The sequence below is a fragment of the Erythrolamprus reginae genome, chromosome Z (genome assembly GCF_031021105.1).
Source record: "Erythrolamprus reginae isolate rEryReg1 chromosome Z, rEryReg1.hap1, whole genome shotgun sequence".
NCBI classification, from domain to species: domain Eukaryota; kingdom Metazoa; phylum Chordata; class Lepidosauria; order Squamata; family Dipsadidae; genus Erythrolamprus; species Erythrolamprus reginae.
Genome location: NC_091963.1, coordinates 80,533,976 through 80,561,074, shown reverse-complemented (window position 1 = coordinate 80,561,074; position 27,099 = coordinate 80,533,976). Strand labels below are relative to the sequence as shown.

The 27,099-nt window shown below is 42.8% G+C and overlaps 2 protein-coding genes across 12 annotated transcripts in view; both read left to right on the top strand.

Annotated features, from left to right (window-relative positions):
- LOC139153446 (uncharacterized) overlaps window positions 1–23,512 on the top strand; it is a 219,879-nt gene extending 196,367 nt beyond the window's left edge. The window contains exon 2 of the mRNA XM_070727398.1: window positions 21,772–23,512. Within this exon, the coding sequence (XP_070583499.1) occupies window positions 22,022–23,455 (1,434 nt within the window). The 5' untranslated portion in view covers window positions 21,772–22,021 and the 3' untranslated portion in view covers window positions 23,456–23,512. The remainder of the gene's footprint in view (window positions 1–21,771) is intronic.
- The window catches only part of TRAK1 (trafficking kinesin protein 1), a 709,911-nt gene that overhangs the window by 609,708 nt on the left and 73,104 nt on the right, over window positions 1–27,099 (top strand). The gene's annotated exons all lie outside the window — the stretch shown is intronic.

Sequence of the window (27,099 nt, the reverse complement as noted above, 5' to 3'; positions counted from 1 at the left end):
ATTGGATTTATATGCCACCCCTCTCTGAGTACTTGGGGCGGCTTATAACATATAAAAACAATGCAACATTATAATCCAATCTAAAACCCCAACAATATTAAAACAGTCATTACCATTCCTACAATAAACATACATTATATTCATTTAGTCAGGAGGCTAGGGTCTAATGGCCCCAAGCCTGGTGACATAAATGTGTCTTGAGACTCTTGTGGAAGGTGAGGAGGGTGGGGCAGTGTGGATCTCTGGGGGATCGTTTGCACATTCCACTGTGCCATTGCTACTCAAATGAAAAGCAGAGCTGAGTCCCTGTGTGGATCCAATGTTACATAGGCATTCTCTCCAAAACTTTGTGATGAACTACACCCCTCGATCAGAGATGATCCTTTTCAGGACTCAGTGTAAGTGGTAAATGAGGTTGAAGAACAATTTTGCTAGGTGTCTGGCCGATGGTAATCCAGAGCAGGTGACAAAGTGAGTTTGCTTAGAGAACAAATTGATGACAGTCCAGATCAGGGCAGTTGCTTGTAATGTGATCGCAAAGGTCATTTATATAGAGTATGAAGAGTGTTGGTCCAAGTACGCTGCCTTGGGGTACGGCGCTCTTAACCAGAACAGGATTAGATATGGCATTCCCTATTTTGACAACTTGTTGTCTGTTTGATAGGAATGCAGTTAGGATTTTTTAGAAGTAGTTTGTCATGAACCATTACATTGAAGATTTTACAGAAGTCAATATGAATTTCATCTATAGATTTGCCCTAATTGAGATGTGTAGGCCATGTGTTTTTGCAGCGAAGGAGTTGCAGGTTGCAGGATAATTTTTTTCTGAAACCAAATTGTTTGTTAGACAGTAGATTGTTAGTTTCTAGGTGAAGAGTAATTGATTCATTTATGATTGATTCCATGACTTTGCATGTGACACAGCATAATAAGATTGGTCTGTAGTTTTCAACTGGACTGGGATCTCCTTTTTTTGAAGATGGGAATGACTGTTGCTTGCGACCATAGCTTTGGTAATGAGCTGATCCTGAATGATTTTTCAAAGATTATGCTTAGTGATTCAGCCAAGGCTGTGTAATGCTTTTCCAACAATGTCTTCAGTGAAGTCCATTTGAGTTAAGCCGTTCTGAGAGTTTGAGGTGCGATTAGTAAATTTTGGGGATGAGCCGTTGCTGTTTACAAAGACTGAGCCAAAGAATGTGTTGAAGAGGTTAGCCATGGCATTCTTTGTTGTTGGGTCCTTTTAGTGGTGGGATGGGTCTTGAGTCCTTGAGTTTTTGTTTACAAAGTTGTAGAAGGCACGGTTGGATTTAGTGTGCAGGAGGTTTTCCTCTTGTTTGCTGTGGTAGTTGAAGCATTCTATTTTTATTTGATAGCACATACTTTTGTAACGGCTTTTGAAGTTGGATATGTGACCTTTTTTGTTTTTCCACCACAGAGATTTTTTAGGGGGTTGTAGTTTTCTTATTGAGATGAGTAAGTTATTTTTCTTGCTTATGGTAGTTATTAGTGGTACATGTGGTCTGATAATTCTTTTGACTTCAAGCAAGAATGTATTGTAGAGGTCATCGGCAGTGTTAAATCCAGAGAATAGAATTTGCCAGTCAAGAATTGAGACATCAGCGTCTGTGAGATCATAATTGGCTTTTTAAAAATTGTACTTGGGTGTTGCATTATTAGGGTGGATCTTGGAGTGGTGTAGGTTGAGGCTGAAGTTAATCATGATGTGGTCACTGTTGGAAAAAGGTTCTTTTATTTGGAGTCCATAAATTGCAGTTTTGCTGTTGTAGAATATGAGGTCTAGGCAGCTGTTGACTCTAATATTGTTTGTTACTAGTTGGTCGAGTCCCAGATTGGTAACAGCATTGTATAGGATAGTATGTATGTGTTCTGTAGTGCATTCATTTAGGGTCCAATTAATGTGGGGTAAGTTGAGGTCACCAAGGAAGATAAGGGGTATGAGTAGGAGGCTGCCCACATTAGTAGTGAGGTTAATTTGTTTGCATGGTTGATGTCGTAGTCAGAGGCTCTGTAACAAAGTAGGAAGCAAGGTGTGGCATTTAGGGATAGATCACAAACAATAGTTTCAGGGAGGGTAAAATCATGTGCAACTTGGATGTTTTTTTAGGTTTAGTGACTTTTCGCAGAATATAGTTACTACTCCTCTTCTGCGGGAATCATGGTCAGACCAGAAGACAATATAGTTTCTTGATGTGATGATGGAGTCAGGATAGAATTCATTTAGCCATGTTTTGCAGACAAAAATAATGTCAAAGGTGTCAGTGTCTAGGAGGAGGAGGAATTCAGACATCTTATTAACTATGCTTCTTGCATTGATTAGTTTGCATTTGAGATTGGTTTTGTATTCAAGATTGGCTTTGTATTGGATTGAGGAAGTAAGAGGTGCGTTTTCCTATTCTTGGTTGGTGGTACTTGGGATATCGATTTATTGTTGAGGTATTCTAGGCTGCAAGATGTAGGATGGGTTGTGGGTCTTGAATTTGATACAGTCAGCATGGTAATCTACGTATAAGTTTGTCTCTCCAAGATCTAGTTGTCTCTTAAGTTCCTCATCTATCCCCTCATCCAAGTCATTGATGAAGATTTTAAAGAGTACTGTGCCTTAGACAGAGCCTTAGGGTACTCCACTGCATACATCCCTCCATGTAGATGCAATTCCATTTGGCACTATGTGTTGAGTGTGGTTGATTAGTCAGCTTTGAATCCATCTGGTGGTGTTTCTGTCCATCCCACATTTTTCTATTTTATTTATTAGTAGGTTATGTTCTAGTTTGTCAAGTCCAAGTAAACCACATCAACACCATTCTCTTGGTCCATTAATTTTGTCACTTTGTCAAAGAATGCAATAAGATTAGTCTAGCATGATCTGTTTTTGACAAATCCATGTTGGCTTTTGGTTATTACTTTATTTGTTTCTAGGTGTTCATTGATTTGTTGCTCGATTATATTTTCCAAAATCTTCCCTGATATTGAGGTCAGGCTGATAAGTCTGTAGTTTCCTGGATTTTATTTATGTATGTATTTACTTACTTACTTACTTACTTATTTATTCATTTGATTGATTTTTATGCTGCCCTTCTCCTTAGACTCAGGGCGGCTTACAACATGTTAGCAATAGCACTTTAACAAAAAATAGTTTATTGAGTTTTACAAAAGAAAAAAAGGGAGGGGAAGTGGGGAGAAAGGGTCCAAGGATGAAAAGGGTATACAAAGGTAAGCAAATAAATACATCGTAATGCAAAAAAATTTGAGGTATACAGAGAATTGACAATATCTTTGAATATTTGTTTTGTAATATTACATTACGTATTATAAAGAAAATATACATAGTCCATAATAATAAACATCCTTATACATGACCCAAAAGGGGGAAAAATTGGAAATAGGAAATGGAGGGTAGGTAAGTATAAAGGGGAATAGGAGATAGGGAAAGGGATGAGAAGGATCTGCAAAATCACATATTAATAGAATAAAGTAGTTGGAGTATATAATAGAAGAATGTAAAGATTCAGTATAGAGTTGAAACAGTAATAAATGATTGTATTATAAAGATGTGATTTAGTTCTCATTTCAAATCAATATAGAAAAAAGAGAGAGGAGAAAAAAAGATTGTGTTGGAAAAATGTTGTCTACAAAGTCGAATTAATTATTTTCTGTACAGTGGTACCTCGAGATACGAGTTTAATTCGTTCCGGACCTGGGCTCTTAAGTCGAGCAGCTCTTATCTCGAACGACTTTTCCCCATAGGAATTAATGTAAATAATTTTAATTGGTTCCAGCCCTCAAAAAACTCACAAAGTTAGTCTAAATTATGCAGAAAGACATGTTTTTAATGAAGAAATGTACATGTACATATAAATGAATAATGAAGTTTCTTTCACTTAACTTGTAAACTTTCTTAAACTTTTAAATTTACATATGTTCAACTTCTCTGCCACCCAATCCTGTAGGACAGAGGTCCCCAACCCTTTTTGCACCAGGGACCGGCTTTAAGCGATCAAGAGAGGAATGGGTGAATGAATGGACGGAGGGTGGGAAGGAAGGAAGGAAAGAGGGAAGGGACAGGAACAGAGGAAGGAAGCAAGGAAACTTATGAAAGGGGAGAGTAAGAAAGGAATGAGTGAAGGGAGGGAGGGAGGGAAGAAGGTGGGAAGGAGAAAGAAAAGAAGAAATAGAGGAAGGGAAGGTAAAAGAGAGAAAGAAAAAGAGCAAGAAAGAAAGAAAGAAAGAAAGAAAGAAAGGGGGAAGGGACAGGAACAGAGGAAGGAAGCAAGGAAACTTATGAAAGGGGAGAGTAAGAGAGGAATGAGTGAAGGGAGGGAGGGAGGGAAGAAGGTGGGAAGGAGAAAGAAAAGAAGAAATAGAAGGGAAGGTAAAAGAGAGAAAGAAAAAGAGCAAGAAAGAAAGCTGCAAGCACCCCCCCGAGCCCCCCAGGCCGGCTGCAACCTTTTAAAACACGCGCGCCGCTTCGCAGCTGTCTCCTGAAGCTGAACGCGGAAGTTAGCGTTTGGCTTCAGGAGACAGCTCCTTGGCGCTTGTATCTCGAATTTGGGCTTGTAAGTAGAACAAAAATATCTCTCCCCTCCCAGCTCTTATCTCGAGTTGCTCTTAAGTAGAGCAGCTCTTATGTCGGGGTTCCACTGTACTTGGATTCGTTATATTGGTATCTAATATTTTCATTTAGAACATTCGAAGATGATATGAATTTACTGAGTGATAAAAAGTTGGTATTTATTTTCTGTGATCCATCAATATCATTTGTCCCAGATCTTATAAAAATCAGATTCTTTTTTATTTTGAATTTCCATAGTTATTTTGGTAATCTCGCTGCATTCCATAATTTTAAAAATAACTGTTATAATGGAAGGAGTTATCTCCTGCTTCCAGGTTTGGGCATAGGAAATTCTAGCAATCCCTAATATCTGTAAGATGATATATTTTTCTTGACGTGTAAGTTTTTGTCTAAATGTCCCTAAGAGGAATAATACAGGTTGTTAGGTCTATCGATATGACTTGGTCAATTAGAATTTTAATGTCTTTCCAGAATTTTTTAACATAGGTACAGGTCCACCATAAATGATAGTATGTTCCTGGTTTTGTTTTGCATTTCCAGCATTTGGAAGATAAGTTTGAAAACATTTTGGATAACCTGGCTGAAGGAAGGTGCCATCGATAAAACATTTTCAGTTGGTTTTCTTTATATGACATTGCCAGGGTCATCTTATAATTTATACTCCATGTTTTTTCCCATTCTGCAAGATTAATGGTATAACCAAAATTTTGGCACCAGGCGATCATGCAACCTTTAACTTGCTCTTCAAAATTATCGTGCACTAATAAGTAATTGTATAATTTAGAAATCATTTTTACGGTTGGGCCATGGAGAATTTGGTCAATTGTGTTATTTTTTTGGAAACCAAGTCTTTTTTTATGGTCGTTATATTTTGAATTGATTTGTAAGTAGGTTAACCAGTCCAAATTAATCCCTATATCATGTAGTTGTTGTTTTGTTAGCAAGATATTGTTTTCATCAAGTAATTGTTGATATATCAGTAGTCTGGAAGGAGAAAAAAGGTTAGGGTAAATAATTAGTTCGCTGGGTGATATTCATCTCGGTAAGGAGTGGTAATGGTTCTTTTTAATGTGTTGCCAAGTTGTTATTATGGTTTTTCGTAGATAGTGATGTTTAAAATAGTTGGATTTTTTTGGGAATCCATCATCAAAAAAGAGTGCCACACAGATTGAAGGTCAAAGCCTTCAAGAGTTAGCAATCTTGTATTGCTAAGAGTCATCCAGTCTTTTAGCATTGTTAGAATCACTGCTTGGTGATATAGTTGAAAGTTGGGAAGTCCAAGGCCACCTCTAGTTCTATGATCTTGGAGATTTTTTAATTTGATTCTGGCCTTTTTTTTTTGACCATATAAATTTCTGAATTTTCTTATGTAAAGTTTCAAAAAAGATTTTATTCAAATTTATGGGTGCAACTTGGAAAATATATAAAATCTTGGGAGGATGTTAGATTTAATGGCAAATATTTTCCCCATCAAGGAAAGATTCAGTTTAGACCATCTTATTAAATCTTTTTTGGTATTTTGAAGTAATTGATCATAGTTATCCTTTTTTATGGTATTATAGTTTGAGGTCATCCATACACCCAAGTATTTAATTTTTTTGACTGCTTTTATATTGATCAGATCTTCCAGAAGGATAATTTGTTCGGGGGTCATGTTTTTAGTTAGCATCTGAGTCTTTCTTTTGTTGATTTTTAAGCCAGATACTTCTCCAAATTTATATATTTTATGTAATAAGATCGGGGCAGTTTCTATTGGGTCATGTACAATGAAAACAACATCGTCCGCAAATGCTTGTAATTTGAATTGTTCTTTTTTGATATTGATACCATGGATTGAATTATTATTTCTTATATTATTTAAAAGTGTTTCTATGGCCAAAATGAAAATCAGTGGAGCTAACGGGCACCCTAGTCCTTTTGTCATTGGTATTTTTTCAGTAATATTGTTGTTAAAGAGAAGTTTTGTGAATTGTTGGGAGTAAATAGCTTTAACTAGATTGAGGAAATTTTCACTGAAGTCTACAAACTGAATTTGGCTAAATTCATTGTAAACTATCAAATGCTTTCCTTCAGTCCATGAAAATTAAAGCTACTGGTTTATCAAAGTGTTTATCGTAGAATTCAAGGATATTTAATATTACTCTTGTGTTGGTTGATATATTTCTCGATGGCAAAAACCCATTTTGGTCTGTATGAATAATAATGTTTAAAATTTTCTTTAGGCGGTCTGCAATTATTGAGGTGAAGATTTTGTAGTCAGTGTTGAGCAGTGATATAGGTCTATAATTTTCAATGGATTCTCTATTCTGGTTGTCTTTTGGTATTAATGTTATATACGCTTCCAACCAAGAATTCGGAAGCGTGCATGTAAAAGTGCATCATTATAAATATGTAACATTATAGGTTGGAGTATGTCTTGATGTTGTTTTTATTATTCTTTTGTTTTACAGTAGCAATTTAAAGTTCTGTAATAGTAATTACATCATTTAACATAAGTCTTTGTTGATCATTTATTGATATTTTTTATTTTTTTGTAAGTAGTTTAGTATCATTTTTCATCTATTTTAACTGTGTTGTATAATTGTTCATAAAAGTTGTAGATTATTTGTTTTTTATTAGGGTTAGTAGACTTCAAATTTCCAAAATTATCAATATTCTTATCTAGTTTTTGATGGGCTAATTTGAGGGCCAACCATCGACCTGGTTTATTGGCCGATTCAAAGTGTATTTGTTTTGCCATTTTAAATTTTGCTGTTGTATTATTAGGTTTATTTGATGTTTAATAGTTTTTGTTTCTGTCAGAAGTGAAACATTTTTAGGGTCCATCTGGAAAGCTTTTTCAGTATGTTTTAAACTTGTATTTAATTTTTGTAGGTTCTCTTGTTTTTCTTTTCTTTTATTTGATAAATAAGATATGTAAATTCCTCGTATATAAGCTTTGGTCGCATCCCATACAACCTGTTGGGATGTCTCACCATTATAATTAAATTCGAAGAAAGTGGACAATTCTCATTGTGTTTTCATTCTAGATCTAGTATTTTTTCATGCAAATTATTAAAGAAAGTAGATTGGTTGTTAGAGGGAGCATATATTCCTATGATGTTGATTTTTTTGTGTCCTAAGTTTAATTCAACTATAAGTATTTGATCGTTTGGTTCGTCATAAATAAGTTTTGGAAAAATAGTTTTTTTAACATATATAGCTATGCCTCTTATTTTAACAGACGCTGATGCGGTGAAAAGATCTCTGAGAGTGGGAAAATATAGTAAATTAACCTCATCTTTCAAAACATGTGTTTCTTGAAAACATACTACATATTAATTATAATTAATCAATTTGTGAAAAATTTTAGCTCTCTTTTGAGACGAATTTAAGCCATTAATATTAGCCAAAAATATTGTAATCTGATTTTGTTGGGAGTTAGTATGTAAGGTCTTTTTCTTTTCGGGCTTCAGCTTGCGTTGTTGGTCCTTTCCTTGCGTATTCGTCATCCGGTTGTTTGGTTTCACAATCCTTATCTAGTAAGTTTTCTTGCGAGCTGAGCTCTTCAGAAATAGGCTTATCTTTGTTATCATCTTCTCTTGGTCCTATATCCTTGACTGGTTTGAGAACTTGATAATAAAATTCCTTTGCTTCGTCGGGAGATGTAATTTTGTACTTTTTATCTATCAGAGTCACCATTATTCCTTCAGGAATAAGCCATCTAAATGGGATATTATTCTTGTTTAGCTTATTAACTATCATTTGATATAGTTTCCTTTTGTCTCTGACACGCCTTGGGATTTGACGAAGCACAACAATTTCTCTACCTTTGTGAGATACCTTAATTTCTTTGGACATATTGTATACCTCATCTTGGATGGTTCTTTTGAGGAATCTAATATGTACTTCTCTTGGAAGCCTATGGCGTCTTGCATAGGAGGTCGAGATTCGATAAATTTTGTCTGTATGGCCAATCATTTCCTGGGGAGTCTTACCTGTGATGTTCGCAAGTATCTCACCAATAATATGGGGTAGATCTTGGTGTTCTGATTTTTTTTATATCCTCCTTCATTACTCCTATGGTTCCTGTTAAAAGGTCATAGTTCCAGTCTATCGACTCCTGCATCTTGTCATCATATCAAAGAGTGAGTTTACGGTAATCACCGGTGCTGATTGTGGGGGTTATATCGTAGATGCTTTTTCCACTGGGGCCATTTCTGTAGTATGTTGGGAAGCAGAAGTCGATGGTTGTGCAGTGTTCTTCTTCCAAGATTTTGTTATGGTAGATTGAGTTGAAGAAGACATCTTAAATTTGTTCAGAATAAAGTCCAATGTAATCATACAGTTTTGAAAGTTAATTGTACAGGTGAAATTAGTATAGTTAATAGATATTAAATATCAGTGGGTTGAAAGGAGATTAAAGATAGTTATAGTGTCTGGAAGGGTAAAACATTAATATAAAAGAAGAAGTTCAGAGGTTTCAAAAATTATATAGGAAGTATAATATCTAAGGTATACCCTAGAAATATATAATGAGGGTATGGTCAATCTGAAAAATTACAGTAAAAGAGGAACAATCAGTTCATCAATAAAGCTCAGAAAAATCAAGTTGATTCAAATATGAGATTTTTGTTTTAAATAAAGAAGTGCAAAAAACTCATCATATAAAAACAAATACACTATACTTTACTATGTTTACAAGATTCTAAACAGTATACTATATATATAATTCAGCTGTTGGGAGTTGAATTAAGCTGTTTAAATGTTAGAGTAAATATATTAGGTATTAAGGTAGTGTATTAAATATTAATGTAAATTATAAATTTATATTATCAAGCACAGTCAAAATGTATATTGTATATATTTTTTAAAAAAAATTATAATATATACTTAGTAGATCTTAGTAGTTAATACAACTTAATCTAATTTATTATAAAGTTAATATAAGTTTAGCATAGCATAGATCTAAATCTAAATTTAAATATCAAGTAATAAAGTAGTCTATAAATATGAAAATAAATATAACGATAAATATAAAGAGTCCAAGAAACAGTAAAACATTAATTTCTTCTTTAAATACTTGTGACGTTGTTTTGCTTGTACAGTAGTAGGTTTTGTAGGTCCTGTAGATGTAGTAAATTCAACAGCTAAATTAATCCAATAAGTGATGTGTTGGTTCAATACATAGAAACAGTCTCGGTAGAAAGGTAGACAAGTTCAAACAGTAAATTGATTGTGAAAGTTCCAAATAGATTCAAAAAAGTTAATGAGTAATTAATCAATGGGGAATTAGTCTATTGTTACTGTTGAAATCGGGTAAATGTCTAAATGTCCAAGTCTTCAAATGTCCAGATGGGATCCAATAAATATAAGTAGTGTTGTCTAAATACTAAATACTAGAAAAACAAAAATAGAGTCATGTGGGTCTACGAAATAGTTGGGTCAGTAACCAAAAAAAGGAAAAAAAAGACAAAAAAACCATGGGTAGGAAAAAAGGTATACGGTAAATGGACACAGAGTATATAGGGAAATTCCGGTTGATATAAAGTTGTTATAACGTTAATGGGATTTGATTCACTCCATCAAAGTTTTTTAGTCCTGACAACTAAAGCAATCCAACAAAAAATTTGCTTCTCCTACCTTCTCCTGCCTTCAGCACGTTCTAAAGTCTCTCACCCTTTGCGGTCAATATGTCTGCCAATCCAATAGTATGAAAGTCTGATGCTGGGGTCCAGCAAAAGTATGTTGTTTGTGCCTACCCGGCTTTTATTGCTGTCATTGCAGCCATGTTTTTTAGGTTGGAAAAAAAGAGAAGTTGCAGTCGCCGCTTCCTAGTCTGTTAAAGTTTAGGGGGAAAAAGACCAATTCTCATGCCACAAAGGGGTTACTTTCTTGGGCTTTCAAAATCCAAAGTGCCACTCAAAATCTTTCAAATCCTGAAAAATGCTTCGTCGCTACCACGGCTTCCTCCAATGAATCAAGAATGCCGCGCTTCCAGATCTGCCTGGATGACAGATCTCTTTAAGAGACGATCAGGAGGGGTTTCCCCGCTCCCTGGGGGGCCTGCCGGCTACCCCCGGGTGCGCTGGAATTTCCTCTTAGAAACCGTGAGCTCTACGGGTCCACGGTCGCCCGGTACGGCAATCGTAACTCTCAAAAGGCCGAAAACAATCCCAGAGAGTCGGGAATCGCCCGGCGGCAGCGTGACATCACAACCAGAAGTTCAGCAATAGCACTTTTTAACAGAGCCAGCATATTGCCCCACAATCTGGGTCCTCATTTTACCTACCTCGGAAGGATGGAAGGCTGAGTCAACCTTGAGCCGGTGATGAGATTTGAACCGCTGACCTACAGATCTACATTTAGCTTCAGTGGCCTTCAGTACAGCACTCTACCTGCTGCGCGTTCTCTACCTGGTGTTTTCTTTTCTCTGTTCTTTTTTTCCATTTTTTTAAAGATTGGAACTACATCAGCTCTTTTCCAGTCCCCTGGCAGTTCCCTAGCACTCCAGGATCTTTGAAAGATTTAATAATAATTAATAATAATTTATTAGATTTGTATGTCGCCCCTCTCCACATACTCGAGGCGGCTCACAACAATAATAATAACAATGTGCAATGTAACAAATCTAATATTTAAAAGAAAGTATCTAAAAACCCATCATTTAAAACCATATAACACAAGCATACCATACACAAAACTATATAAGCCTGGGGGAGATGTCTCAATTCCCCCATGCCTGGCGATATAAGTGGGTATTAAGCAATTTATGGAAGACAAGGAGGGTGGGAGCAGTGCTGATCTCTGGGGGAGTTGATTCCAGAGGGCTGGGGCTGCCACAGAGAAGGCTCTTCCCCTGGGGCCCGCCAGATGACATTGTTTAATAAATGGGACCTGGAGAAGGCCAACTCTGTGGGACCTTATCGGCTGCTGGGATTCATGCGACAGAAGACAGTCCCGGAGGTATTCTGGTCTGATGCCATGTAGGGCTTTATAGGTCATTACCAACACTTTGAATTGTAACCGGAAGCTGATCGGCAGCCAATGCAAGCCACGGAGTGTTGGAGAGACGTGGGCGAACCTAGGTAACCCCAGAATAGCTCTTGCAGCTGCATTCTGCATGATCTGAAGTTTCTGAACACTTTTCAAAGATAGCCCCATGTAGAAAGCATTGCAGTAGTCGAACCTTGGGGTGATGAGGGCATGAGCAACTGTGAGCAATGACTCCCTGTCCAAATAGGGCCGCAACTGGTGCACCAGGCGAACCTGTGCAAATGCCCTCCTCGCCACAGCCGAAAGATGATGTTCCAATGTTAGCTATGGATCGAGGAGGACGCCAAGTTGTGAACCCTCTCCGAGGGGAGCAATAATTCCCCCCCTGATTAATGCACGGACAGATGGAATTGTCCTTAGGAGGCAAAACCCATAGCCACTCCGTCTTGTTGGGGTTGAGTTTGAGCTTATTGACACCCATCCAGACCCCAACAGCCTCCAGACACTGGCACATCCCTTCCACTGCTTCGCTAATTGGACATGGGGTGGAGATGTATAACTGGGTATCATCAGCATACTGATGATACCTCACCCCATGCCCTTGGATGATCTCACCCAGCAGTTTCATGTAGATATTAAATGGCAGTGGGGACCCCTGAGGCACCCCACAAGGGAGAGACCTAGAGGTTGACCTCTGACTCCCCACTAACACCGAGGTAGGAGGAGAACCACTGAAGAACAGTGCCTCCCACTCCCAACCCCTCCAGCCGGTGCAGAAGGATACCATGGTCGATGGTATTGAAAGCCGCTGAGAGGTCAAGAAACACCAGGACAGAGGATAAACTCCTGTCCCGGGCCCGCCAGACATCATCCATCTGCGTGACCAAAGCAGTTTCCGTGATGTAGCTGGGCCTAAATCCTGACTGTTGAGAGCATAGATAATCGACTTCTTCCAAGGACCGCTGGAGTTGGAGCGCCACCTCCTTCTCAACAACCTTCTTCATAAAGGGAAAGTTGGAGACTGAACGGTAGTTATTAAGCACGCCTGGGTCCAGGAAAGGCTTCCTGAGGAGGGGGCGCACATGTGCCTCCTTGTAGGGAGCCGGGAAGGACCTCCTCCTTAAAGAAGCATTGACAATCTCCTGGACCCAGCTCCGTGTCAACTCTCGGCTGGCCGAAACCAACCAAGAGGGACACGGATCCAGTAAACAGGTGGCGGAACTCACAGCTCCAATGGCCTTGTCCACTTCATCAAATGTCACCAGATCAAACTCTTCCCAGACAGATGGACAAGTATGAGCCTCATTGTCAGTCGACTCTGTTATCCAAATGGAGTTGAGGTCCTCCCAGATCTGAGCGATTTTATCAGCAAAAAATGTGTTAAAGTCCTCTGCACTACTCTGTAAGGGCTCCCCAACTCCCCCCTGATTAAGAAGGGAGCAAGTCACCCTAAACAGAGCGGCCGGGCGGGATTCTGCTGATGCAATCAAGGCAGCATGATATGTGCATCTTGCTGCCTTGAGCACCACTTTGTAAGTCTTAATATGAGCTCTTACAAGTGTTCGATCAGATTCGGACCTACACTTCCTCCATCGCTTCTCTAGACGTCTCTTCTGGTGTTTCAACTCCCGGAGCTCCTCAATGAACCATGCAGCTCTACGGGGTCTAGTGCTGCGGAGAGGTCGCAACGGCGCAATCCGGTCAAGAGCCTCCGCTGCAGCCTTGTTCCAGACCACAGCAAGAGAGTCTGCCGAACTGTGGATGAGTGCATCAGGTGTCTGGGGCGGAACCACCTAGTCGGTTCCGCCTCCCTGCGGGGGAGGATTGGAGCCAGGAAGTCAAGCCGCAATAGAAAATGGTCTGACCATGACAAAGGCAGCGCTTCTAAGCCCCTTAATCTCAGACCATTACTCAGTTGCTCAGAGAGGAATACCATGTTGGGTGCATGTCCCCCATCGTGAGTCGGACCCTGCACTACTTGAGTCAGGTCCATGGCTGCCATGGTGGCCATGAACTCCTGTGCTAGCCCAGAGTTTCACCAAGCGACGGTAGGTTAAATTCCCCCAAGACAATAAGTCTGGGGAACCCCACCGCCAGCCCGGCTACCTCCTCGAGCAGCACAGGCAGGGCTGTTGACACGCAGCTGGGAGGCAGGTATGTGAGTAACAAGTCCACCTGAACCCCTAAGTTCAACTTCACCAGGAGGGACTCACTACCCACAATCTCTGGAGCAACGAGTCTACGCAGGCAAAGGCTCTCCTTCCCCCCCTTCCCTGGGGTCGAGGCTGATGCCATATCTGAAACCCGGCTGGGAAAATTTCAGAGAGAGGAACTCCTCCCTCTTGGCCCAGCCAAGTTTCAGTCACACATGCCAGGTTGGCCTCCTCATCCAGGATCAATTCCCGGATGAGGAGAGATTTATTTACCACCGACCTTGCATTTAGTAGCAGCAGCTTGAACCCAGGGCCAGGATTACACTCAACACCAGTAATCTGGGTCGAGCTCACGGAGCCGGAAGAAGGGATTGCTATTAAGCAGCGATCCCTTCTTCCCTTGTAACGGCTAGCTCTATGACTCCCACCATATCTGCCTCTCCCCAGCAAGACCAGAATATTCTGACCCTCTGTCACCCCGAAGAAAGGTGCCCCTCCCCTCCTACCTCTCCAGCGTCAGGTGTGCCAAACATTTCATTCATACCATATCCATTCACCTCATCTATATCATAATCCCACCCTCCCGCCCCATCCCATCCATCCCACCAACCCCCATTCAATCCATCCCATTCATTCCAATAGTCATAACCATTCATCATTTTAAAAAGCCCAATGATTAATTAAAATATGTTAATTAAAATACTAATAAAACAATCCCATTCATTCCACCACCCACGAGCATATATAATTTAATCCCCTTAAGATTAATTAAAAACAGAAAAACATAAAGACATAGAGACATAACAAAAAATAGCATAGGAATGATTGATTAGCTAATAGATCTAAGATAGAAAAAATAATAAATAAAGCAGCAGCAAGAGGACGCCAGTCCTGGTTGACAAAGTTTTAAAAGGTCCAATGCCATTTGGCTCAGTTGGGATTGTTCCGGATCTTCTTTCCCTATGACAATCCCAACACTCGTTGGTTGCCCCAGTCACCCTCCAGCAATTATCAGTTCTACTGGGCAACATCTCCAGCTCTCCACCCCCTCCGTGGTTCCATACAGCCCCCCAAACCGCCCCTGGGCAGCCTTCTCACGATCTCAGCATAGACAGTCACGATCTTTTTTGCCCTTCCTCTTCACGGCAACCTTCCTCTCCATAGTAATTGGTACTTTCCAGTTTCCACCAATGGACGACATTCCCTTCGATGTCAGGCGCCCCCACTACTCTGTGTCCTGGCATTCCAGGTCTGTCCAGTCCAATAAGTCAGGGCTGTCTGGCCAGTTCAGCAATAAAAAGGTCACAGTCCTTCACCGTCTCTCCAGTCTCTCCTGTCTCCTCCCAGGTCTCAGGTCGGGGCGGCAGACGGAAGGCGATGGGCGGCTTAGTTTTTTCTTACAGCCGCCATTTCCCGAGTCCCAGCTGATTAGTCTCGGTGCCTTCAATGTCTCTAACGTTCCTCCCTCTGTCGGCTCTCCCACAACGCCAAAGGCAGCAGGCGACAACAGACGGTCCAGTTGACAGTGGGCAACACAGAAGGACAGTAGGTGGTTTGGGTAGCTTGCGGAAGACGATTCGGGTGGCAAACGTTTCTGGTGGATCGGCGGCTCAAGGTGTAATAGCGGCCACCATTTTCGGAGTCTCAGCCAATCTCAGTCAACCGGCAGATCGGCTCCCGATGCCTTCAGCGCTTTTCAGGAACAGGGTCCTCTAACGCCGGCACTTCTCCCCTCCTTAGTTGTTTGAAAAATAAGCTGCTGCACTTGCTAAAAACTTCTATGCTACGATGTTCCCCCCGTTCTCCGGCGGAGCAGCTTTCCTCTCCCCCTTCTCGCTGCTCCACCGGAACCGGAAAAATCATGATTGTATTGGGTAGCAAACCAAATATACTTAATAACCCAGCCTCCACTCTAGATAAAAGTATCACTTCATCACTTCATCTACATCATATACCTGGGCAATAGATTGTTTTTTTCCTATAGATGTTTTCTTGGTTTGGATTGAATAACATGGGTGAAATAGGCCACTGCACTGGCCATTGTGCTGGTATATGTTCATGGGATATATGTGCTATTTCCCCACCTTCTTGGACATGATCTTGTGTTCGTTCCTTTATGTCACTTTCTATTATAATATCTGGTGATATGTGATTATTATTATATAGTGTAGTATTCATCATCTCATAATAAAATTGTGTTTCTTGATGAATATCCTTAAAATGTGCTACCCGCATAAATGAAATCAAACGTCCTATAGTGCAAGGACCACCCACTGCATTTTCAGGAACAAAAGCATAAGCATATAAGCCACAAAATAGGAACCATCCCATAGGCAGATATAAGACCTGTCCTAAGGCTTCAACTTCTTCTTTCTCAGTGCAGATAAATATATTATCTGTATGTACTGATGTATCTGCAACTTTGTCTAATTTCTTTTCTGGTTGCCGATATACCACACAGTCATAGGCTAGTAATACATATTTTACTACAATTACCAACTTTTTGATTAGTCCATTTAGTGGGTCTAATTGGATTTCCAAATAAGGTAATTACCTTTGCAAGTTTATAATTATTAGGCTTTATAACGACCTTCACCTCTTCAAATAAGAATTTTCCTGGTACTGGAACTCCAACAAAGCATGTAGACATTATATCTGAAACTGTCACTTCTCCTTTTACCTCTTCAAATAAGAATTTTCCTGGTACTGGAACTCCAACAAAGCATGTAGACATTATATCTGAAACTGTCACTTCTCCTTTTACACAGAAAGAGGAACTATTTAATGCTATTTTGATTAATTCTAGAAAAACATTTCCCTCTTTTTTTACCAAGTCTCCTGCTTCTCTTGTTTATCTAAGTCTCCTTTCACTTACATAGCCAATTGCACATTTACCTTTCCATACATAAGGCAGTTTCATATAGGCTATGTTGCCACGTAAGAATACAAGTTTGGAGGGTGTTTTATTTCATGATATGACAACATTAATCCCTCTTCTATAATCCTGAATTTCTAATATGAAGGAGTGTAATTTCCATATATCTCATAACATTGCTTGTGCATGAATTCCATTCTATTAGCTATGCCTTGCAACTCCCTTTCTATATCATAGGTACGATTACACCGTGGATATCTTCCCATGTTCATTCCATCACTGTAAGTGGATCTAATACACACTCCAGCTTCCACTTCCGAATCATGTTCAATTAATGTTACTGCTGCTGTGTATACTGTTCCTCAAGTTCAGTATGGAAACAAAGCTGCTTCCATGTCACTGGGTAACTAGGCAACACAGCTTCTGCTCCCATCCCTACTTGTGTATACAATATAATATTCCATAGGACAATCACCAACTTTATTATCACATCCATACTGCTATTTGTTATGTGGACTACCCCCGCCCCCCAGTGCTTGGTTTGTATATAATGTTTTGTTTTATACACTAATCTCCTGAATTCGGGGACTTACATCCACAGAATTCCACAGCATAGATTTTAGCCACTCAGTAATGTCAGTATAAGTGAGAATTATACCTAACCAAATGCAAAGTTCTACCCCCCAAAATTCCATTTATTAAAAATAACAAAACTGTCACTGCTTCCTCCTTTTCCTCTGGTTCCAGAAGGTGTTGTTGGATTGTTAAAGTTCACTCAATCATCTGGTGCAGGTACTGGTCCCTTTATTTGAGAATGATGAACCCGACCTCTTTCTCTAGTTCAGATAGCCGTCTCTGTCGTAATCAGGACTTTAAAAGGCCCTTCCCAGACAGGTTGTGGTTTATGTTCCTTCAGGGCTTTAACCAGGACCCAGTCACCACTCTTTAGATCATGCACCTCGAAATCAAGCGGAAGAGTTTGCGCCAATAGTCCCTTAGACCTTAAATGAGAAAAACACTGTGACAATCCTTGTATATATTGTCTTAAAAATACATCCTTTAATTCTATTCCAAATTTTCCAAAATGGATGCAATATACCAAATGCATATTTAGAATCAGTATATATAGTTTACGCATTATTTGATAGCAATTTTAAAGCTTGTAATAAGGCAAATACCTCACATGTTTGAGCTGACCATTCTAATGATAGTTTCCCAGAATCCAATTCTTCATTCATATCCACATTCACTACAGCACAACCATTCTTCCGTCTTCCACTCGAGATGATCCATCAATGAATAGATTTACTCCTCCTTAAATTGCACTGTCTCTCAATTCTGCACATACTTTTGTCTGTAAATCAATCACTTCCATACAGTCATGCTCTATAGCATTCCACTCTTGTCTCACTCCAGATAAGAATTCAGCTGGATTGAGGTTTCTCCACTGCATCTGGAAGGAGAGTCCAACATGGATATTTCACCAATCCTATTGGTAGAGACTGAGTTAAAATTTACATATCAATTGAGCACCGCCCCCTCTGCTCTCCCCATGAACCAGTTTTAAAAACTCAGTCCAAGAGTAGAGACATACTGAGTTTGTTCTTAGGAATTAAAAATTAGGAAAAATTAGAAAAAATTAAATAAAATGTTTATTACTTGTTTAATCCTGTTTCTTTGTCTTTCAGATCAGAAGAAAGAAGCGGAACATATGGAACGGGGTCTCTGCCCTCCGCGGGCACACACCCCCAACGATCCTCCTCAGGGGTCTTGTATTCCCTCCGTGGGAACACCCCGTAGAGGAGCACCCAGCCTGGGGTCCCTGGCCTCCGAGGCCATACCAGGGCTGTGAGCCGAAGGGGAGGGGTTTGCCCCCCCCACTGGGAGGCTCGAAGGCGCTTCAGGGAAGCCGGCAGCAGAGCGCCTAACAGCTGATCGAGAGATCAGCGCGGCTGCTGCCGCCGAAGCCACTGCCGCCGCCGCAGCCGCCGCAGCCACCACTCCGGAAGCCAAGAGGCAGGAGAGAAAGGGTCGAAGCCTCCAGTGGACGGAGGGACCCTGGCGACTGACCCGGGAGCCGCGGAGGCACAGGCGCCGCCATGTTGGGCGGCCCTATACAGCGGCGCATCATTGGGCACGAGAATGCTTCCCCAGGCGGCAAAAGAGCATGAACGGGCTGGACAGCCCTAGTGCGCAGGCGCTAGTCCAGAGAAGACGAAAGCGCCATTTTGCATGACCCTGACGAGGCAAAGCAAAGTCCCAGCTACCGGAGGGCAGAAACAGAAAGTCTTTGGCACCCAACTCGGCTGTCGTGAGTAAAATGGAGGACCGCCAAGGCACTGATAAGCCCGGCTCCCCTGCGCCACCAAAGGACAAGGCAAAAGGGAAGGGCAAAGAGAAGGCCAAGTCCTCCCATTCTTCTGCCTCTTCCTCTTCAATTAAAGAGGCTGAAAAGCGCATTAAAGCGCTTGAAAAGAAGCTGGAAGCAGCCCTACAGACGTCTCCAGCAGGGTTACCTCTAGCCCAGAGACAACCCTCAGACCCTATGTCGCCCCCAGCCACCTTTGGGTCTATTGGGGTCACTGCTGAAGGGGACTGGTCACCAGACAGGCAGTTCCTGCCCCTTCCTCAGGTCATGCCCTCTCCTAGCACATCCTGGGCCAGACCAGGGTCAGCGGGGCATTGGGGGAGAAGCTCCCAGGGGCCATCTGCCACCTTTACCCCCACGGCGGCTGGCTTGAAATCACAGCCTGGTGCGTGGCAGAACTTGCCCCCAGACCTGCAGGACATTATAGCCAATGCATATTCGCAGGGCATGGCAACAGGGGCTCAGCAGTATGGCAGGCATCCACAACAAATGAAAGGCTCATGGTCGGCACCGCCCCCCTCGGGTTTGGGGTCCTTGTTAGAGGAACCGGCTCAGTTTGAGGACAGTGACCCAGAGTATGGCCTCTCAGAGGATGAGACAACGCCAGAACAGACGCCCACGGTTGGTCTGTTTAAACCGGCTCTCTTTAAAACCTTATTATACAAGGCCAAACAGGTGATGAATCTCCCTGGCTCAGCAAAGGCAATGGAGGCCACTGATACAGGCAAAACTTCGGCCGCCCTACTCGAGGAGCCTCAGCCCGAGTCCGACCATTTCCCTGCCTCAGATATTTTCGTGAAGGGGATCAAGAGGCCCTGGCAGCATCCAGCAGCGGCTCAGGGGCCTTCCAATCTCGAGAGGAAATTCTATACCTTCAATGAGGAGGTGGAAAAACTCCTCGAATTTCCCCCCATCAATCAGCCAGTCGTGATGCTTGTCTCCAGCGCATTGGTGCCCTCAGAAACCGGTGACAGCCTGAGGCCGGAGGAGAGGAAGACGGAGACATTGCTGCGCAAAGCACACCAGATGTCCGGCTGGAGATTCAGGGCAGCCGCCGCAGCGTAATTCATTAACCGGGCATCAATGCTGTGGATCCAGGAGATGCAATCCCGCCTTGGACCCGAAGACGGCCGCCTTCGCCAAGACCTAAGTAAGCAGTTGGCAGCGGCGGAATTCTCCGCGGACGCCACTCTCCACGCTGTCGTCTCGCCGTCTCCTGTGGCTAAGGAACTGGCAGGCGGATCTTAAATCTAAGTGGCGACTGGCCTCCGGTCCCTTCCAAGGCTCAACACTCTTCGGGGACTTGCTAGAGAAAGTCCTCGTTGAGGACAAAGATAAGAGGAACGTACTTCCCAGGGCCAATAGACGACAGGACTGAAGGTCCATGCCATATTCGAGACGCCAATCCTTTCGTTGGGACCCATCTTCCGGTTCCACCCAAAACCAGCGGCCCTTTTCCCGGGGCCAATACAATCAGCAGTCCCATAGGAGTGACCAAGGCTCCTTTCAGGACAGGCTGAGGGGCTACCAACAATCCAGAAGACCCTTTCGTGGAAACAACCAAAGAGGCTTTAAACGCACGAAATGACTCGGCTGCCCCACAGCCCATAGGAGGGAAGCTACAGGGCTTCAACACTACCTGGCATGCGACCTCCTCCGACAAATGGGCTCTGGCTACGGTTACACAAGGACTCAGGTTGGAATTCATTCAGCCGCCTCCCAACCGTTTCCTACACTGTCCAAGGATAAAGGAATCTCAAAAGAAACTGCAATTGCGCAGGGAAATTACGCACCTGTTAGACATCCAAGCCATAGAACAGGTCCCCCAGCAGGAGGAAGGCAAGGGGTTCTATTCAATGATTTTCATCGTCCCCAAGGCCTCCAGGGGCTGCAGGTTGATCCTCAACCTGAAGCAACTGAACCTCTTCGTAAGATACCGGAGGTTCAGGATGCATTCCCTGCAGACTATTCTGGCTTCCATCCGAGCTCAGGACTTTTTAACATCCATAGACCTCAAGGAAGCATACTTGCATGTTCCCATTCACCCAGAACATCGCAGGTTTCTCTGATTCTGTACCGAAGGGAGGCATTACCAGTACAGGGCCATGCCGTTTGGCCTCTCATCGGCCCCAGGGACGTTTATGAAACTCCTGGACGTGCTAACAGCCAGCTTACGAGCACGATCCATCAGGCTGATGGCCTACCTGGACGACATAATCATATTGTCCAGGTCTCCGTCAACAGCAAGGAGAGACCTAAACGAGACCATTCACACGTTAGAAATCCACGGCTTCACCATCAATGTGGAGAAAAGCCAGCTTTCACCCACCACCAAACTACTGCACCTAGGAGCCATTATAGACACCCAGGCGGGCACGGTGTCACTTTCTTCAGAACGGCAGGACAACATACGCCGTTTAGTGTCCAGCATACAGCAGAAACCGGTCCCATTATCACTGCTATCAAAAATACTGGGAACCCTGGTGTCGGCCATTGGCATCGTCCCCTGGGCCAGATACCATATCAGGACACTACAGTGGTTCCTGCTTCCAGCTCAGAGAACCAAGGTGAGCCATTCCCACAAGCAGGTGCGCTTACCCCAGAAGGTCAGGGAATCTTTGAGATGGTGGAACATCTCCCGCAATAGGCAAGGGTTCTCCCTTCCAAATTCAGAACCAGATCATCCTGACCACCGACGCCAGCCTTACCGGATGGGGCGCCCACATTGGGGCCCACATGGCTCAAGGCCTGTGGACGGCGGAGGACCTATCGTCGGTCAACATAAACTTTCTAGAACTAAGAGCAGTTTTTCTAGCTCTACAGACATTTACACCACTGGTTCAAGAAAGGCACGTATTGGTGCTCACGGACAATGTCGCGACCAGGGCTCACTTGAACCATCAAGGGGGCACGAGGTCGCAACGCCTCATGGAAGAGACGGACAACCTCTTCAGCTGGGCCGAACAACATCTGAAGTCCCTGTCAGCAGAGCACATTGCAGGAGTCAGCAATACGCAGGCGGACTGGTTGAGTCGGTCCACTTTAGACCCATCAGAATGGAGACTGGACCCGGACCTATTCCAGCAGATGGTGACCAGGTTTGGGTCCCCGTTAGTGGACCTTTTTGCAAGCTCCCAGAATGCTCAACTCCCGAGATTCTACACACGCTTTCCAGAACCAGGAGCGGAGAAGGTCAACGCCCTTATGGCCCCCTGGCCCCCGGGACTACTCTATGCGTTCCCACCAACGAACCTTATACCAAGAGTGGTGGAGAAACTCCTGAGGGAAAGGGCAGAGGTGTTGCTGGTGGCTCCACACTGGCCCCGCCGCCCGTGGTTTTCCGATCTGGTGGCAGTGTCGGTGTCACCTCCATGGAGAATTCCGGACCAGATGATATCCCTCAGCCAGGGGAACCTGCAACACCCAGATCCCCAGTGGCTTCAACTGACCATCTGGCACTTGAACGGCTCAGACTACGACAACTAAATTTACTGGAGAAGGTCATCGACACTATGCAGGCTGCAAGGCGTCCATCTACATCTCAGATCTACCAGACAACGTGGGCGGCCTTTTGCGGTTTCTGTGACAAACAGCAAATAAACCCTAGAAAGGCATCGGTGATTACCGTTCTGGAGTTCCTGCAAGCTGGAATTGAACGTGGGTTAGCGCTTAATACTCTAAAACGGCATGTGGCGGCCCTTTCAACCATGATACAAGTAGCAGAAGTACGCTCCTTGGCTTACCATCCGTGGGTGAAGGACTTTATGCGGGGAGCATCGAACCAACATTCTCCACCGGTTCGGAGGTTTCCATCATGGGACCTCACGCTAGTACTCAGAGCGTTAACAAAGCCACCGTTTGAGCCTTTGAGATCCATACCGTTGCAACTGCTTTCTATCAAAACAGCCTTCCTGGTGGCTATCACGTCGGCACGGAGAGTGTCGGAGTTATCTGCCTTGTCGGTAAGACCTGACCTTTGCATCTTCTATCCAGATAGGGTAGTGCTGAGATTAGACCCTTCTTTCATACCGAAGGTGAACACAGAGTTTCACAGGAAACAGGAACTGATTCTTCCTGATTTTTGCACCCACGGCAGCCATCCGTCGGAATTACGCTGGCATAAGATCGATGTACGCCGTGCGGTTAAGATCTACATTAGATGGACAGAAACTTTTCGGAAAATGGAAAAGTTGTTTATCTCCTTTTCGCAGGATAAAAAGGGACTTGGACTTTCATCTACCTCCATTAGTCGTTGGATCAGAGACTGTATCGCGGAGGCATACAAGGCTCGTAACCAACCCATACCAGCAGGAGTGACTGCTCACTCGACAAGGAGTGCGGCCACCTCAGCGGCCTGGGTCACCCAGGCGTCCATAGATGACATCTGCAGAGCTGCAAGGTGGTCGGTGCCTTCGACTTTCATACGTCATTACAAGTTGGACTCCTTCGCTTCAGCAGAGGCAGCCTTTGGGAGACGTGTTTTACAGTGAGTTTGTTCCTCTCCAACGTCCCTGACAAGACCTTCTCCCTCCCATGGGCCTTAAAAATCTCTGGTATATCCCATGTTGGACTCTCCTTCCAGATGCAGTGGAGAAGAACCATTGTACCTACCTGAACGGTCTTCTCAGTGCACTGGAGTCCAAACCCACCCGGTATTGTTATGGGTGCAGGGACGCCGGAGTGGGCAGTTAAGTCAGTTAATAGTTGTTGACAATAAAATTTGGTTATCCTCTTACTATGGTTTTTCGTTTTTAAAACTGGCTCATGGGGAGAGCAGAGGGGGCGGTGCTCAATTGATATATAAATTTTAACTCAGTCTCTACCAATAGGATTGGTGAAATACCCATGTTGGACTCTCCTTCCAGTGCACTGAGAAGACCGTTCAGGTAGGTACAACGGTTCTTCTATCTGTAGTGAGCACTAAATTTTCTTGTGACAAAATAATCACTTCATATTGCAATAAGCGAGAACTAGTAAGCCACTATGAGCCTTTTGCATCACCACATTCCTTACATGATGAGGACTACTTATCACTAAAGCCCCACCAAAAGTTAATTTCCTGCTTTCCTCTACCAAAAGAGCAGTAGCGGCTATGACTTGTATGCATCTAGGCCAGCCTCTAACCCAGTGGTTCTTAACCTTGTTTGAGGTACCACCAGTTTCATATGCACATTCACCGAACCCTTCTTTAGTGATAAATCAAATATGATTTTTTTCAAAATTCAAGACATAGGTATATGTTTTTTTATGGGTACACATGAACATCACCTTGATCAAAGAACAAAACCAACACAGTGCAACTCACAACAAATTACATACCTGCAAATCAGTATGACTGTTGTTTTTGAGAGACCAGTTCAGATATGCGTGGCTTCACCTTGGCAAGTGCTACTCTCATGTCATTTTCACAGCAAAGTCTGTACCTTTTCTTTGTTTTTATGTCCAGCATCCTCGAAAAGGATTGTTCGCAGAGATATGTTATAACAAATGGTATAAAAAATTCCAGGACTTTCTTAGCAATAATTGGGTACTTTCCAACTGTCGACACCAAAATGTTGAGAGTGTTGTTGTTCTGAAGAGTTGCTGTTGAACCTGGCTCTTTTGAATTTCAATGTTTTCGTCGAGGTATTCATAATTGACATCTGCTGTCTCAACAGCAAATGTGAATGGCTGTCTCACCCATGCTGGATATGACTCTGTTGTAGGGAAATATCTGTCGAGATACTTTGCAAGCTCATCTAAGTGCATGGCAATTGTTTGCTTCAGTTCCATGGATACAGAAATGTCTCCAATTCCAGACACATCTTCGATCTTACTTACACAGTCGTCCAGAAGGGGAAAGTTTGCGAAGTTATTGTTCTCTGTTCGTCATTTCCATAAAGTTTTTTTTTAAAGCCTTCAGGTTTTCTTCTGCTTCCATGATGTTGACTGCACCACCCTGCATCTGCTGATTGAGATGATTTAGAGCTGCGAATATATCAGCCATGTACGCTAAAATGAGAATGAACTCAGGAGTTTTGAAGCAATCTGCATGACAATGTTGGTGCTCTTGCAAAAACAGGGCTAATTCCACACGCATGGCAAAAACACGATTCAGCACCTGTTCCTGGGATAACCACCGAACATTAGAATGGCACAGGAGTACCTCGAATTCAGAGCCCATTTTTTTACACAGCTCACTGAAGATGCGGTACCTCAGAGCACTAATTCGCACATAGTTCACACATTCCACTACAATTTTTAATACTTCTGCCATTTTTGGAGGCAAAGTTTTTGTTGCCAATGCATGCCTGTACAGAATACAATGCGTAACAATGATGTGTGGGGCATCAGCTTTTACTAGCGCATCAAAACCAGACTTTTTTCCAAGCATGACTGGAGCTCCCTCCATACAAACTGCAGAAACCATATCCCATGAAAGATTGTTGTCTCTGAGGAAGTCATCCACAAGCTTCCTCACATCGGCTGCCTTAGTTGTTGTTGTAAGAGGCTTACAAAATAAAAACTCTTCTTTTATCATGTTGTCTTTCACATAGCGCACGAAAACAGCAAGCTGGCTTAGATTAGAAACGTCTGTGGTCTCATCGAGTTGAAGGCTGAATTTTGCCGGACTTGAAATTAGATCTGCGACTACTTGAGCTAAGATGTCTTTACTCATGCACTCTATTCTGTCACTGATGGTGTCATTTGAAAGAGGAATTTGTGATAATTTACCTTCGGCCGCTGTTCTGAGTATCAGATTCGCCATCTTTAACGCTGCTGGTTTTATGAGTGTTTCACCGATGGTGTGCGGCTTGCCCTGCTTTGCGATCAGGTAAGCAACTTCGTACGATGCGGTGAGGATCGGTTTGTTCACGGGTACAAATCCAAGAGCAGGCAGAGTGGCCCTTTCATCAAATCTGTCTCTTTTCACCTTGAATTCAGTAAGCGTTGTTTTCTTGTATTCCCCATCTCCATGCAGCTTCAAGAAGTGTTCCTTCAGTTTTGCCGGTGTGAGACTAGAGTTGCTCAACTTGGCACTGCAAATCATGCAGATAGGACGCTGACTCCCATCCCATTCCATGATACATGTGAATCCATGTTGTACATATTCGTCCAACCACTTTCTTTTTTTGCTCGACATAGTTAGTATGGATTAAAATATTAAGACAGAAACCACACAACGTACAACTATGACAGTCACACGGTGACTACTGAGCACACTAAATTCCCCACAGCACTGATTGGCCAATTAATGTAACGTGATCATCTGCAGTAAGTGATGGCCAAGCGGGGTGTGTCATCATGAATTTACATAATGAGTCGGGTGTGTCTTGACCTCCGTGGTGGAGGCTCAGCAGAACTCTTGAGACCAACTCATCAAACCCCTAGGGTTCGATAGTACCCCGGTTAAGAACCATTGCCCTATACTAAGACTCTGGATAAAGTGCTTATGATAACATATTGTACCAGTGTGGCCCAAACATATATTGATTAAGCCAAATTATAGATGGAATAAATACGGGGATTCTGATCCGTATTGGATTGTACACCCTAAAAAGAGTGCTGGAAGCAAAGGAGTTGACAGATCAAATCCCTTATGTAATCCCGTGGAATCATGTGGTCTGGGAGAGACCCCTTGTGGCGACAGGGAGAAGTGTTACTGCGTTATATGAAAAGGAGGAGGATAGAAGTAGCTGGGACCCTTTGAGATACCTTCTCTGTCCATCTTCTCCCCCTGATTATGGTCAGGCTGCTGGTATGGGTGCACAGATTGGACCTACTGGGTCTCCTGAGCAGGCAGATGTAAAACCTCGCATCAGGTTACTCTCTTCTTCTGATCAAGTCACTAGGTCAAAGGCCAGGGTATTACCTCTTAGGGAGTTACCTAGTGATCTGAACGCAGTAGGTGACGCCATTACGACCTTTGTCAATGTTCCCTTGACTTCCTCTGATTTAGGTAACTACAAATTAGTAATGCCTAATTTGAATAGTGACCCTATTGGAACAGCAGACTCTTTAAATTTGTTTTTGGGGCCAAGTGTTTATACATTTGCAGAACTCCAGTACATTCTAAGTTATTTGTTTACTGCACAGAAGAGGACTCAAATCTGTGCTGCTGCTATGAATTACTGGACCAAGTCACAGACTGGGG